At 40.6% G+C, this 14,767-nt stretch overlaps 1 protein-coding gene across 1 annotated transcript in view; it reads left to right on the top strand.

Moving 5' to 3' along the window:
• CNN1 (calponin 1) overlaps positions 1–14,767 on the top strand; it is a 53,008-nt gene that overhangs the window by 34,789 nt on the left and 3,452 nt on the right. The window contains exons 4-5 of the mRNA XM_053716039.1: positions 8,404–8,541; positions 14,643–14,753. Of these exons, the coding sequence (XP_053572014.1) occupies positions 8,404–8,541; positions 14,643–14,753 (249 nt within the window). The remainder of the gene's footprint in view (positions 1–8,403; positions 8,542–14,642; positions 14,754–14,767) is intronic.

Raw genomic sequence — 14,767 nt, forward strand, 5'->3', positions numbered from 1 at the left:
ATGAACCCCTAATCTGCCGCCCCCAACATCGCCGACACCTAATTTTTATTTATTAACCCCTAATCTCCCGCCCCCAATGTCGCCGCAACCTACCTACAATTATTAACCCCTAATCTGCCGCCCCCATCGTCGCCGCTACTAAACCTAAACCTAAGTCTAACACCCCCTAACTTAAATATAATTTAAATAAAACGAAATAAAATTACTACAATTAAATAAATTAATCCTATTTAAAACTAAATACTTACCTGTAAAATAAACCCTAAAATAGCTACAATATAACTAATAGTTACATTTGTATCTATCTTAGGGTTTATATTTATTTTACAGGCAACTTTGTATTTATTTTAACTAGCTACAATAGTTATTAAATAGTTATTAACTATTTAATAGCTACCTAGTTAAAATAAAGACAAATTTACCTGTAAAATAAATCCTAACCTAAGTTACAATTACATCTAACACTACACTATCATTAAATTAATTACCTAAACTAACTACAATAAATAAACGAAAGTACAAACCCCCTCACCCACTAAATTACAGAAAATAAAAAATAATTACAAGAATTTTAAACTAATTACACCTAATCTAATCCTCCTAATAAAATAAAAAAGCCCTCCAAAATAATAAAAATCCCTACCCTATACTAAATTACAAATATCCCTTAAAAGGGCATTTTGCAGGGCATTGCCCCAAAGTAATCAGCTCTTTTACCTGTAAAAAAAAAATACAATACCCCCCCAACATTAAAACCCACAACCCACACACCCAACCCTACTCTAAAACCCACCCAATCCCCCCTTAATAAAACCTAACACTAACCCCTTGAAGATCACCCTACCTTGAGCCGTCTTCACCCAGCCGGGCACAAGTGGTCCTCCAGAGGGGCAGAAGTCTTCATCCGATCTGGCCAGAAGAGGACCTCCAGAGGGGCAGAAGTCTTCATCCAGACGGCATCTTCTATCTTCATCCATCCGGAGCGGAGAGGGTCCATCTTGAAGCCAGGTGACACGGAGCATCCTCTTCTTCCGACGATTCCCGAGGAATGAAGATTCCTTTAAATGACGTCATCCAAGATGGCATCCCTTGAATTCTGATTGGCTGATAGGATTCCATCAGCCAATCGGAATTATGGTAGGAAAAATCCTATGGACTGATCCAATCAGCCAATAGGATTGAGCTCGCATTCTATTGGCTGATTGGAGCAGCCAATAGAATGCAAGCTCAATCCTATTGGCTGATTGGATCAGTCCATAGGATTTTTCCTACCATAATTCCGATTGGCTGATGGAATCCTATCAGCCAATCAGAATCGGAATTCAAGGGACGCCATCTTGGATGACATAATTTAAAGGAACCTTCATTCATCGGGAGTCGTCGGAAGAAGAGGATGCTCCGCGTCGGCTGGCTTCAAGATGGACCCTCTCCGCTCTGGATGGATTAAGATAGAAGATGCTGCCTGGATGAAGACTTCTGCCCCTCTGGAGGTCCTCTTCTGGCCGGATCGGATGAAGACTTCTGCCCCTCTGGAGGACCACTTGTGCCCGGCTGGGTGAAGACGGCTCAAGGTAGGGTGATCTTCAAGGGGTTAGTGTTAGGTTTTATTAAGGGGGGATTGGGTGGGTTTTAGAGTAGGGTTGGGTGTGTGGGTGGTTTTTAATGTTGGGGGGTGTATTTATTTATTTTTTACAGGTAAAAGAGCTGATTACTTTGGGGCAATGCCCCGCAAAAAGCCCTTTTAAGGGCTATTTGTAATTTAGTATAGGGTAGGGATTTTTATTATTTTGGGGGCTTTTTTATTTTATTAGGGGGATTAGATTAGGTATAATTAGTTTAAAATTCTTGTAATTATTTTTTTATTTTCTGTAATTTAGTGGGGGTTTTTTGTACTTTCGTTTATTTAATTGTATTTAATTGTAGTTAGTTAAGGTAATTAATTTAATGATAGTGTAGTGTTAGATGTAATTTTAACTTAGGTTAGGATTTATTTTACAGGTATATTTGTATTTTTTTTAACTAGGTAGTTATTATATAATTAATAACTATTTAATAACTATTGCACCTAGTTAAAATAAATACAAAGTTGCCTGTAAAATAAATATAAACCCTAAGATAGATACAATGTAACTATTAGTTATATTGTAGCTATCTTAGGGTTTATTTTACAGGTATTTAGTTTTAAATAGGATTAATTTATTTAATTGTAGTAATTTTATTTAGTTTTATTTAAATTATATTTAAGTTAGGGGGGTGTTAGACTTAGGTTTAGGGGTTAATAAATGTAATATAGTATCGGCGACGTTGGGGTCGGCAGATTAGGGGTTAATAAATGTAGGTAGGTGTCGGCGATGTTAGGGACAGCAGATTAGAGTTTACTAAAATTTAACTAATGTTTGCAAGGCGAGAGTGCATCGGTTTAGGGGTTAATATATTTATTAAAGTGGCGCTGATGTCCGGTCGGCAGATTAGGGGTTAAAAATTTATTTTAGTGTTTGCGATGGGGGGGCCTCGGTTTAGGGGTTAATAGGTAGTTTATGGGTGTTAGTGAACTTTTTAGCACTTTAGTTAAGAGTTTTATGTTACGGCGTTAGCCCATAAAGCTCTTAACTACTGACTTTTAAATGCGGTATCAGTCTTGACAGGAGAGGGTCTACCACTCACTTCTTCCAAGACTCGTAATACCGGCTTTAGGCAAATCCCATTAAAAAGATAGGATACGCAATTGACGTAAGGAGATTTGCGGTAAGCTTGAGTCGCTGAAAAAAAGTGAGCGGTACACCTGTACCTGCCAGACTCGTAATACCATCGGCCGTTAAAAAGCAGTGTTGGGACCTCTCAACGCTGCTTTTTAAGGCTAACGCAAGACTCGTAATCTAGGCGTAAGTTTGGAGTGCACAGGGTATGCCATACGAAGCAGGCCAAAATGGGTAGTAGTGACTAGTGTTCAAAAATCATGCAAAAAAATAGCAGAAAAGTGTATCCTGATTGACTGTGCTACCATTGTTGAACTGATACAAAGAAAAAGAAAAAAAACACACTAGAAAACCATGTGAAAACAAGTTTTCTTCTGATTTAGAAATGCTATATTTGAAAACCTTGCAAACCCTGCTTGAAGCCATTTGCATGACTCTTCTAATGGATTGGAATATACATGTATCAATTTGTTGCACCTGACATAGGACTGTATTTAGAACTGAAGCACATGGTCTCATTTATGCATGGTTTTGTAGTCTTAAAAGTGGTGTCTTGTCCCTCCTTAATACCGTTCACCTTCCTGCTGACACAAACTGGCGCATAGCTTAAATTTATTTGGCATGAGGAAGGCAACAGGGAACTGACTTTGATTAGGAATCTGAGAAACAGACTAGGCAATTGACATATACTAACAACAAAGTCTATGATAATGTAGGCCATTGAAGAATGACCCTGAATGCTTAGACTTCTGCTTATGCTATCTGATGCGACTATTAGGAGACTCAACAGCAGAAGACCAATTAGTATAACCAAACAGCAATTTCTACATGCATTGACTGAAAATTAGACATAAAAGAAAACCTAAAAAAGAGCTGAATGTAAGAACCAAAGTAAGAATTTATGAAGTCTTGAAGAATCCCCTTGGAGAGTTTCCTCAAAACAATACTGCTTCAGCACAGGAATCACAAATCATGTATCTGCCAACTGTAAACTTAATCTTGGTAGTACAAATCTTGACCCTTTTCGAGGATTTATTAGCTTCAGCCTCCTCCACAGAGGAAGAAGGTAAACTGAAACCCTACTTAGACATGTTCAGTAATAACATGGAAACAATACTCTTTGGCTAATTATCAATTCAGAAATCACCTAAGATGCATTTTATCTGCAAAATACAGAGTAGAGGCACTTGTAGGAATGAAGAAAGGTTGTTGGCATTGATACATAATGTAGACAGGAACATAATATAAAACTCACTTTAACAAGGATACAGAACCAAACTTAGAAACCCATAACCTAATAAATGTCTGTAACACTGTTTCATGATAAATATATAAAGGGACGTAACACCTGAAAATATCAAGTTTGGAAAACCAGACTATATCAACTGGACATCACAGGGTATAAAAGAGCAGACACAACAATGGGGGTGAATACAAATAAGTAAAGTAACACCAACACAAATCCTGCCTGCTCCTTCAGGGGTTACTAGAAAAAGGTAACCAATGAGAGTAAGCCACAATCAACCCCTCCCCCGGGATAGTCAAGGGAAAATTCTCATGTGTACAAGTCAATTTCATCAAAAGGTCCCATATGACACAGGCAGGAGAGATCATGGGATACAGTCTTTTTCAATCTGTACAGCGAAAGGGGATGGTAGGGAGAGTATCTAGAGACAAGGTCTGAGATATAGGGGGAGCAGTGCAGTTGATGGCCTTGTATGTCAGAGTTTTGTGTTTAATTCTGAAGGTTAGAGGAAGCCAGTGAAGGGATTGGCAGAGAGGTGCAGCAGATGAAGAGCGACGTGTAAGGAAGACGAGCCTGGCAGAGACATTCCTTATAGATTTAACCCCTTGAGTGCTAACGACGGCTCAGAGTCGTCGCTAGCACTCAACTACCTTTTTGGTAATCTGGGGGCTCCTACCCCGGTGATCAGGCCTGCATAGTGACAGGCATCGCCGGGGCTTCCCGTTACGTACGGTGAAGTCATGCGTAATGACGTGATGACGTCACAGCGCAACTTTATTTAAAATTGACAATACAAAGTATAGGGAAAGGGGGCATGCTGCTTAGAAACCTGTATCTCAGGGATCTGAGCAGCTACAGACCCCCAAGACCCACCATTGGAAAGGTAATCGCCTAACTTTCCAACAGTATGAGTCTTTGTGATCAGGTGGGGGGGGAGACAAAACATTTTTTTTGTTAAAAATAGTAAAAATCTGAAAAATATTAAATCCAGCTTAGCACTCAAAGGGTTAAAGGAGCTAGACGGCAGCTAGGGAAAACAGTGAGAATGGAGTTGCAGTAATCAAGGCGGGAAAGGATGAAAGAGTGGATTAAAATCTTAGTTGTGTTTTGTGTAAGAAAATGTCGAATTTTAGAGATGTTTGTTAAGGTTGAAGCGGCAGGAATTGGCCAAAGACTGAGTGTGAGGAGTGAAAAAAAGATCTGAGTCAAGTGTGACCACAAGACATCGGCATGCAGGGTATGGGTAATGATGGAGATATCAACAGTTATAGAAAAATGGTGACACAGAAGGGAGACACATGGTGACACAGAAGTGAAAAACATGGTGGGACAGAAGAGAGACACATGGTGACACAGAAGTGAGACACATGGTGGGACAAAAGTGAGATACATGGTGGGACAGAAGTCAGACACATGGTGACACAGAAGTCAGACACATGGTGACACAGAAGTCAGACACATGGTGACACAGAAGTGAGACACATGGTGGTACAGAAGGCAGACACATGGTTGGACAGAAGTCAGACACATGGTGGGACAAAAGTGAGACACATGGTAACACAGAAGTGAGACACATGGTGGGACAAAAGTGAGATACATGGTGGGACATAAGTCAGACACATGGTGGGACAGAAGTCAGACACATGGTGACACAGAAGTGAGACACATGGTGGCACAGATGTCAGACACATGATGGAACAGAAATCAGACACATGGTGGAACAGAAGAAGTAAGACACATGGTGACAAAGACGTAAGATACTTGGTGACACAGATACATGGTAGGACAGAAGTGAGACACATGGTGACAGTGACACAGAAATGAGACATATGGTGAGACAGAAGTGAGACACACGGTGAGACAGAAATAAAACAGATGGTGGGACAGAAGTGAGCAGTATGGTGACACAGAAGTGAGACACATCGTGGGACTTAAATCAGAAACATGGTGACACAGAAGTGAGACACATGGTGACACAGAAGTGAGACACATGGTGACACAGAAGTGAGACACATGGTGACACAGAAATCAGACACATGCTGACACAGAAGTGAGAGACATGGTGACACAGAGGTCAGACACATGCTGACACAGAAGTGAGAGACATGGTGATACAGAAGTGAGAGACATGGTGATACAGAAGTGAGACACATGGTGATACAGAAGTAAGACACATGGTGACACAGAAGTAAGACACATGGTGATACAGAAGTGAGACATGTGGTGACACAGAAGTGAGACACATAGGGATACAGAAGTGAGACACATGGCGATACAGAAGTAAGACACATGGTGATACAGAAGTGAGACACATGGTGGGACAGAAGTGAGACACATGGTGATACAGAAGTGAGACATGGTGGGACAGAAATGAGACACACAGGGATACAGAAGTGAGACATATGGTGATACAGACGTTAGACACATGGTAACACAGAAGTAAGACACATGGTGATACAGAAGTAAGACACATGGTGATACAGAAGTGGGACACATGGTGACACAGAAGTGAGACACATAGGGATACAGAAGTGAGACACATGGTGATACAGAAGTGGGACACATGGTGGGGCAGAAGTGAGACACATGGTGACACAGAAGTGAGACACATGGTGGGACAGAAATAAGACACATGGTGATACAGAAGTAAGACACGTGGTGACACAGAAGTGAGAGATGTGGTGACACAGAAGTGAGACACATGGTGGGACAGAAGTGAGACACATGGTGATACAGAGGTAAGACACGTGGTGACACAGAAGTGAGACACGTGGTGACAGTGACGTGGTGACAGTGACACAGAAATGAGACATATGGTGAGACAGAAGTGAGACACACAGTGAGACAGAAATAAGACAGATGGTGGGACAGAAGTGAGCGGTATGGTGACACAGAAGTGAGACACATGGTAATACAGAAGTGAGACACATGGTGATACAGAAGTGAGACACATGGTGATACAGAAGTGAGACACTTGGTGACACAGAAGTAAGACACATGGTGATACAGAAGTAAGACACATGGTGGGACAGAAGTGAGACACATGGTGATACAGAAGTAAGACACATGGTGGGACAGAAGTGAGACACATGTTGGGACAAAAGTGAGACACATGGTGATACATACTGAAGTGAGACACATGGTGACACAGAAGTGAGACACATGGTGACACAGAAGTGAGACACATGGTGGGACAGAAGTGAGACACATGGTGGGACAGAAGGCAGACACACGGTGACACAGATGTCAGACACATGGTGGAACAGAAATCAGACATATGGTGGGACAGAAGTGAGACACATGGTGATACAGAAGTGAGACACATGGTGGGACAGGAGTGAGACACATGGTGATACAGAAGTGAGACACATGGTGGGACAGGAGTGAGACACATGGTGATACAGAAGTGAGACACATAGTGGAACAGGAGTGAGACACATGGTGGGACAGAAGTGAGACACATGGTGGGACAGGAGTGAGACACATGGTGGGACAGAAGTGAGACACATGGTGATACAGAAGTGAGACACATGGTGGGACAGGAGTGAGACACATGGTGATACAGAAGTGAGACACATGGTGGGACAGGAGTGAGACACATGGTGGGACAGAAGTGAGACACATGGTGGGACAGGAGTGAGACACATGGTGGGACAGAAATGAGACACATGGTGATACAGAAGTGAGACACATGGTGATACAGAAGTGAGACACATGGTGGGACAGGAGTGAGACACATGGTGATACAGAAGTGAGACACATGGTGATACAGAAGTGAGACACATGGTGGGACAGAAGTGAGACACATGGTGGGACACGAGTGAGACACATGGTGGGACAGAATTGAGACACATGGTGATGCAGAAGTGAGACACATGGTGATACAGAAGTGAGACACATGGTGGGACAGGAGTGAGACACATGGTGATACAGAAGTGAGACACATGGTGATACAGGAGTGAGACAAATGGTGATACAGAAGTGAGACACATGGTGGGACAGGAGTGAGACACATGGTGGGACAGAAGTGAGACACATGGTGATACAGAAGTGAGACACATGGTGGGACAGAAGTGAGACACATGGTGATACAGAAGTGAGACACATGGTGATACAGAAGTGAGACACATGGTGATACAGAAGTGAGACACATGGTGGGACAGGAGTGAGACACATGGTGATACAGAAGTGAGACACATGGTGATACAGGAGTGAGACACATGGTGATACAGAAGTGAGACACATGTGGGACAGGAGTGAGACACATGGTGGGACAGGAGTGAGACACATGGTGGGACAGAAGTGAGACACATGGTGGGACAGGAGTGAGACACATGTAAGAGTTACATGACAGCTGTAAGCAAGGGAAAAGTAAGATTATTAGACATATTTATATCACTATTGATAAAAGAGTGAAATATTTATTGGATTTATGATTATACCACCTTTATGTCTTTGCAGCTGGAAAACATTGGGAACTTTATTAAAGCTATATCAGATTACGGTATCAGACCCGATGATATATTTGAAGCAAACGACCTGTTTGAGAACACCAACTTTTCACAGGTTCAATCCACTCTTGTGGCGTTAGCTAGTGTGGTAAGTTGACAATGGTAGAGTTAGTCTTTCATTCACATCTGGCTCTACAATTTTTTTGTCAGGCTCTACTCTATTAAAAGTACAATCTAGGGAAGAAATAAAATTATCTATTTTATTAGAACAGTTTATTTTTAAACAGATTTTTTTTTCTTTTATTGTATATTTAAAGTGATGGTAAATCCTACCATTTCAAAAACACTAGGATTTACCATCACTAAAAATAAATAGGACATTCAGTCATCACTTTATAAAAAAGTGTGCTTAACTTACCCTTTCTGTGCCAATGCCTCCTCGCTAAAGACGTTTTCACCTCTAAACTAATAGCTGTGCTAGCCATATGACACTGTTCTGTATGCTAGCACGGCTATTGCTTTAGAGGTGGAAACGTCACCTCAGAGCGCCGTACCATGGGAGGCCGAGCCAATGAGTTTAGCAAGGAGGCCGGGGCACAGAAAGAGTTAGTTTAGCACTTTTTTATAAAGTGATGACTGAAAATCCTATTTATTTTTAGTGATGGTAAATGCTAGTATCTTTAAAACGCTAGTATTTAACATCACTTTCACTTCTTCAAAATGGTAAAAGTCAAAGTTGCACTTGTGGAAGACCCCCTTTCTGCTCCAGATGAGGATACAGCCAGTGATTGGAGCATACTCATGTATGCCTGCTTCTCATTTGCTTACCAGCAGTATCCCCTTTGCAGGGGGGTAGAAAAATAAAGGAATTCCTTAAAGGGTTTCATTGTAGTTAAAAAAAAAAAAAAGCACTAAGCAGTGGGTTATAATAGAAACCATTGCAATATGTATTATTTATTATTTTAAAATTATTGTACCTTTTATTTATTTATTTTAACTTAATTTGTGCAGAGTCCATTACTTCCTGTCACAGTTCCGCAAGGGGGCTGGCGTCTATACAGAAACCGACGCCTAGATTAAAAAATTTTGTCGGTAAGGCTTGCGTTGCTAACGAGTCTTTTTTTCTCACCGCTCACTTAAGACAACGCTGGTATTACAGGTCTTTACAAACCCGGCGTTAGCTGCAAAAAAGTGAGCGGAGAGCAAAATTTAGCCCCACATCTCACCTCAATACCAGCGTTGCTTACGTTAGCGGTAAGCTGGCAAAACGTGCTCGTGCACGATTTCCCCATAGGGATCAATGGGGCTGAGCCAGCTGAAAAAAAAACACCTGCAAAAACAGCGTAAAGCTCTTAACGCAGCCCCATTGATTCCTATGGGGAAACACATTTTATGTCTACACCTAACACCCTAACATGAACCCTGAGTCTAAACACCCATAATCTTACACTTATTAACCCATTATATGCCGACCCCGACATCGCCGCAACCTACTTTATATTTTTAACCCCTAATCTGCCTCTCCGGACACCGCCACCACCTACATTATATGTATGAACCCCTAATCTGCTGACCCCAATATCGCCGACACCTACATTATATTTATTAACCCCTAATCTGCCACCCCCAATGTCGCTGCCCCCTACCTGCACTTATTAACCCCTAATCTGCTGCCCCCAACGTCGCCGCAACCTACCTACACTTATTAACCCATAATCTGCGCCCCCAACGTCGCCACCACTATATTAAAGTTATTAACCCCTAAACCTAAGTCTAACCCTAACACCCCCCTAACTTACATATAATTTAATTAATTGAATTCCGATTGGCTGATAGAATTCTATCAGCCAATCGGAATTAAGGTAGGAAAAATCCTATTGGCTGATTGGATTAGCCAATAGGATTGAAGTTCAATCCTATTGGCTGATTGCAACAGGGTCAGTTTTTTGCCTATGCTCAGCAGAGGCTGAATGCAACTTAAAGGGATAATAAACTCTTAATTAGACCTTCATGATTCAGATAGAGAATACAATTTGAAAAAAACTTTCCAATTTACTTCTATTATTTAATTTGCTTTCTTCTCTTGTTATCCTTTATTATTATTATTATTATTCTTTATTTATAAAAGATTCCGCAGCGCTGTTCATGCTTAAAGGTTTATCTAATTAAGCTCAGGAGCAACAAAGAACCTAGGTTCTAGCTGCTGATTGGTGGTTGCATATATATACTGATTGTCATTGGCTCGCCCATGTGTTCAGTTAGAAAACAGTAGTGGATTGCTGTTCTTTCAACAAATAATACAAAGAGAATGAAGTAAATTTGATAATAGAATTAAATTGGAAAGTTGTTTAAAATTGCATTCGCTATCTGAATCATAAAAGATAGATTTTGGGTTTCATGTCCCTTTAAATTCTCAGCATGTCTGCTCCCTTATCTAACTATAGGCAGTGGCTGAGAACAAGTATGTTTTGGTGCTGTGCTTAAAGGGGCATTATAAACTAGATTTTTCTTTGCATACATGTTTTGTAGATTATTTATTTATATAGCCCATCTGGGTGTGTTTTTGTAAACATTTATAGTTTTGCTTATTTTTAAATAACATTGTGGTGATTTTCAGACTCCTAACCAAGCTCCAAAGTTTTAGATGTATACTGATGTATACAGACTTCAGACTGCTCCTGTGTTTATAATGGGTCTTTTCATATACAGGGGAGGGGGTAGTTCTGCTCTCAGCCCCTTTCAATGGGTGTCCCAGATTTATCTTATTAACAGAGCTAAATTGGGAACTTCTAAATAAGTTTTTTCAAGGTTTTATACTGGATTTTTGTATAAGTATCTGTGCATATTCTTCTTTATAGTAGTGTCTATTACATGCAGTTAAATGAAAATTGGTGTGTACTGCCCCTTTAAGGGGTTTGACATTGTCAGCCAGTCAACTATAATCCCAGAAACTAGCGGCTAGATTACAAGTTTTGCGTTAAACTGAAAAAGCAGCGTTAACAGGTTCTAACGCTGCTTTTTCACTACCGCTGCTATTACGAGTCTTGCAGGTTTAGGGACACCGCACACTTTTTTGGCCTTACCACAAACCGACTTACGTAAACTTCGTAAACCCTTTTTTCTATGGGACTTCCATAGCGCTGGTATTACGAGTCTGTCCTGGGAGGCGAAAAAGTGAGCGGTACACCCTCTACCTCCAAGATTCCGCATTCTAAAGTCAGTAGTTATGAGTTTTACACTACAACGCTGTAGCATAAAACTCATAACTAAAGTGCTAAAAAGTACACTAACACCCATAAACTACCTGTTAACCCCTAAACCGAGGCCCTCCCGCATCACAAACACTATAATACATTTTTTAACCCCTAATCTGCCGCTCCGGACATTGCCGCCACTAGAATAAACATATTAACCCCTAAACCGCCGTCCAAGCGGCAAGATGTCCTCAAGGAAGCCGGCAGAAGTGGTCATTCAGATGGGCAGAAGTGGTCCTCCAGAAGGGCAGAAGCCTTCATCCAGACGGCATCTTCTATCTTCATCCTTCAGACGCGGAGCGGCTCCATCTTCAAGACATCCGGCGCGGAGCATCCTCTTCAAACGACGGCTTCTTTGGAATGAATATCACTTTAAGTGACGTCATCCAAGATAGCGTCCCTTAGATTCCGATTGGCTGATAGAATTCTATCAGCCAATCGGAATTAAGGTAGAAAAAATCCTATTGGCTGATGCAATCAGCCAATAGGATTGAGCTGGCATTCTATTGGCTGTTCCAATCCAATTTTTCCGATTGTCTGATAGAATTCTATCAGCCAATCGGAATCTAAGGGACTCCGTGTCGGATGTCTTGAAGATGGAGCCGCTCTGCGTCAGAAGGATGAAGATAGAAGATGCCATCTGGATGAAGACTTCTGCCCGTCTGGAGGACCACTTCTGCCGGCTTCCTTGAGGACATCTTGCCGCTTGGATGAAGACTTCTCCCGGTAAGTGAATCTTTGGGGGTTAGTGTTAGGATTTATTTAAGGGTGTATTGGGTGGGTTTTATTTTTAGGTTAGGGCTTTGGGCCTGCAATAGAGCTAAATGCCCTTTTAAGGGCAATGCCTATCCAAATGCCCTTTTTAGGGCAATGGGGAGCTTAGTTTTTTTTAGTTAGGCTTTTATTTGGGGGGTTGGTTGTGTGGGTGGTGGGTTTTACTGTTGGGGGGGTTGTTTGTATTTTTTTTACAGGTAAAAAAGCTGATTACTTTGGGGCAATGCCCCGCAAAAGGCCCTTTTAAGGGCTATTGATAGTTTAGTTTAGGCTAGGGTTTTTTTTTATTTTGGGGGGGCTTTTTTATTTTGATAGGGCTATTAGATTAGGTGTAATTAGTTTAAAGATCTGTAATTTGTTTTTTATTTTCTGTAATTTTGTTTTTTTTTGGGGGGGGGTTAGCTAATTTAATTTATTTAATGTAGGTAATTTATTTAATTGTTGTGTAGTGTTAGGTGTTAATGTAACTTAGGTTAGGTTTTATTTTACAGGTCAATTTGTCTTTATTTTAGCTAGGTAGTTATTAAATAGTTAATAACTATTTAGTAACTATTCTACCTAGTTAAATAAATACAAACTTGTCTGTAAAATAAAAATAAACCCTAAGCTAGCTACAATGTAATATTGTAGCTAGCTTAGGGTTTATTTTATAGGTAAGTTTTTAGTTTTAAATAGGAATAATTTAGTTAATGATAGTAATTTTATTTAGATTTATTTAAATTATATTTAAGTTAGGGGGTGTTAGGGTTAGACTTAGATATAGGGGTTAATACATTTAATATAGTGGCGGCGACGTTGGGGGCAGCAGATTAGGGGTTAATAAGTGTAGGTAGGTTGCGGCGACATTGTGCGCGGCAGATTAGGGGTTAATAAATATAATGTAGGTGTCGGCGATGTTGGGGCAGCAGATTAGGGGTTAATAAGTATAATGTAGGTGGCGGCGGTGTCCGGAGTGGCAGATTAGGGGTTAATAAGAATAATATAGGTGACGGCAATGTCGGGGACAGAAGATTAGGGGTTAATAAGTGTAAGATTAGGGGTGTTTAGACTCGGGGTTCATGTTAGGGTGTTAGGTGTAAACATAACTTTTATTTCCCCATAGGAATCAATGGGGCTGCGTTACTGAGATTTACGCTACTTTTTTGCAGGTGTTAGACTTTTTCACAGCCGGCTCTCCCCATTTATGTCTATGGGGAAATCGTGCACGAGCACGTATGACCAGCTCACCGCTGACTTAAGCAGCGCTGGTATTGGAGTGCGGTATGGAGCAAAATTTTGCTCTACGCTCACTTCTTGCCTTTTAGCTCACTTCTTGCCTTTTAACGCCGGGTTTGTAAAAACCCGTAATACCAGCGCTGCAGGTAAGTGAGCGGTGAGAAAAAACTGCTTGTTAGCACCGCACAGCTCCTAACGCAAAACTCATAATCTCGCCGTAGTTGTGCACTTCCTATTTTTAAAATGAATATAAACAGTTTTAACTTTACTTATTTCGTACAAAAACTCATATTTAAAATGTTCATGTACATAGAGGTTTTTGAGCTTTATGTTTCTTTAATGTGCCTCAAAGCACAGATATGCAGTCAGAATGTTTTGCCAGTGCATTGAATTCCTTATGACAAATATTAACACTCAAAACATCATAATTTCAAAGCACTTCTAACATCCCTTACAAATACAACCAATCACATCAGCTCTGAATTACATACAATTAATGCAGTGTGCTATGGCAGTACAAACATCTTCTATGCAATAACACATTTTTATATGAATATGTGCGCACAGATGCAAGGTTCACAGACAGTGCCCATCAACTGCCTCTCCGACATAACTAATGCAAAATGATTTATATATTGTACAATAAAGGACCATTATATATAATTTTATAATTAAGTGCATAATAAAAAGACAATGCAATAACATATACTCTGAATTCCAAATAAGCAGCAGATTTTTTTCTCTCACAAATGTATTTATTTTCCCAGTTTGCCGGCCCCCTGTATCATGTGACAGCCATCAGCCAACCACTGACTTGTATACTTATACCCTGTGAGCTTGTGCACATTCTCAGTAGGAGCTGGTGCCTCATAAAGTGTGAATATAAAAAGACTGTGCAGAATTTGATAATGGAAGTCAATTGGAAAGTTTCTTAAAAGTGCATGCTCTTTCTGAAATTTTGACGTTAGTGTGCCTTTAACAGCTTACCTTTCACTTATTATTACAGGCCAAAGCAAAAGGTAACAAGGTGAATTTTGGCGTGAAGTACGCAGACCGGCAGGAGCGGAGGTTCCAGCCTGAAAAACTCAGAGAAGGAAGAAATATTATTGGTCTTCAGGTGATTTATAATGG

The sequence above is a fragment of the Bombina bombina genome, chromosome 6 (assembly GCF_027579735.1).
Source record: "Bombina bombina isolate aBomBom1 chromosome 6, aBomBom1.pri, whole genome shotgun sequence".
NCBI lineage: Eukaryota > Metazoa > Chordata > Amphibia > Anura > Bombinatoridae > Bombina > Bombina bombina.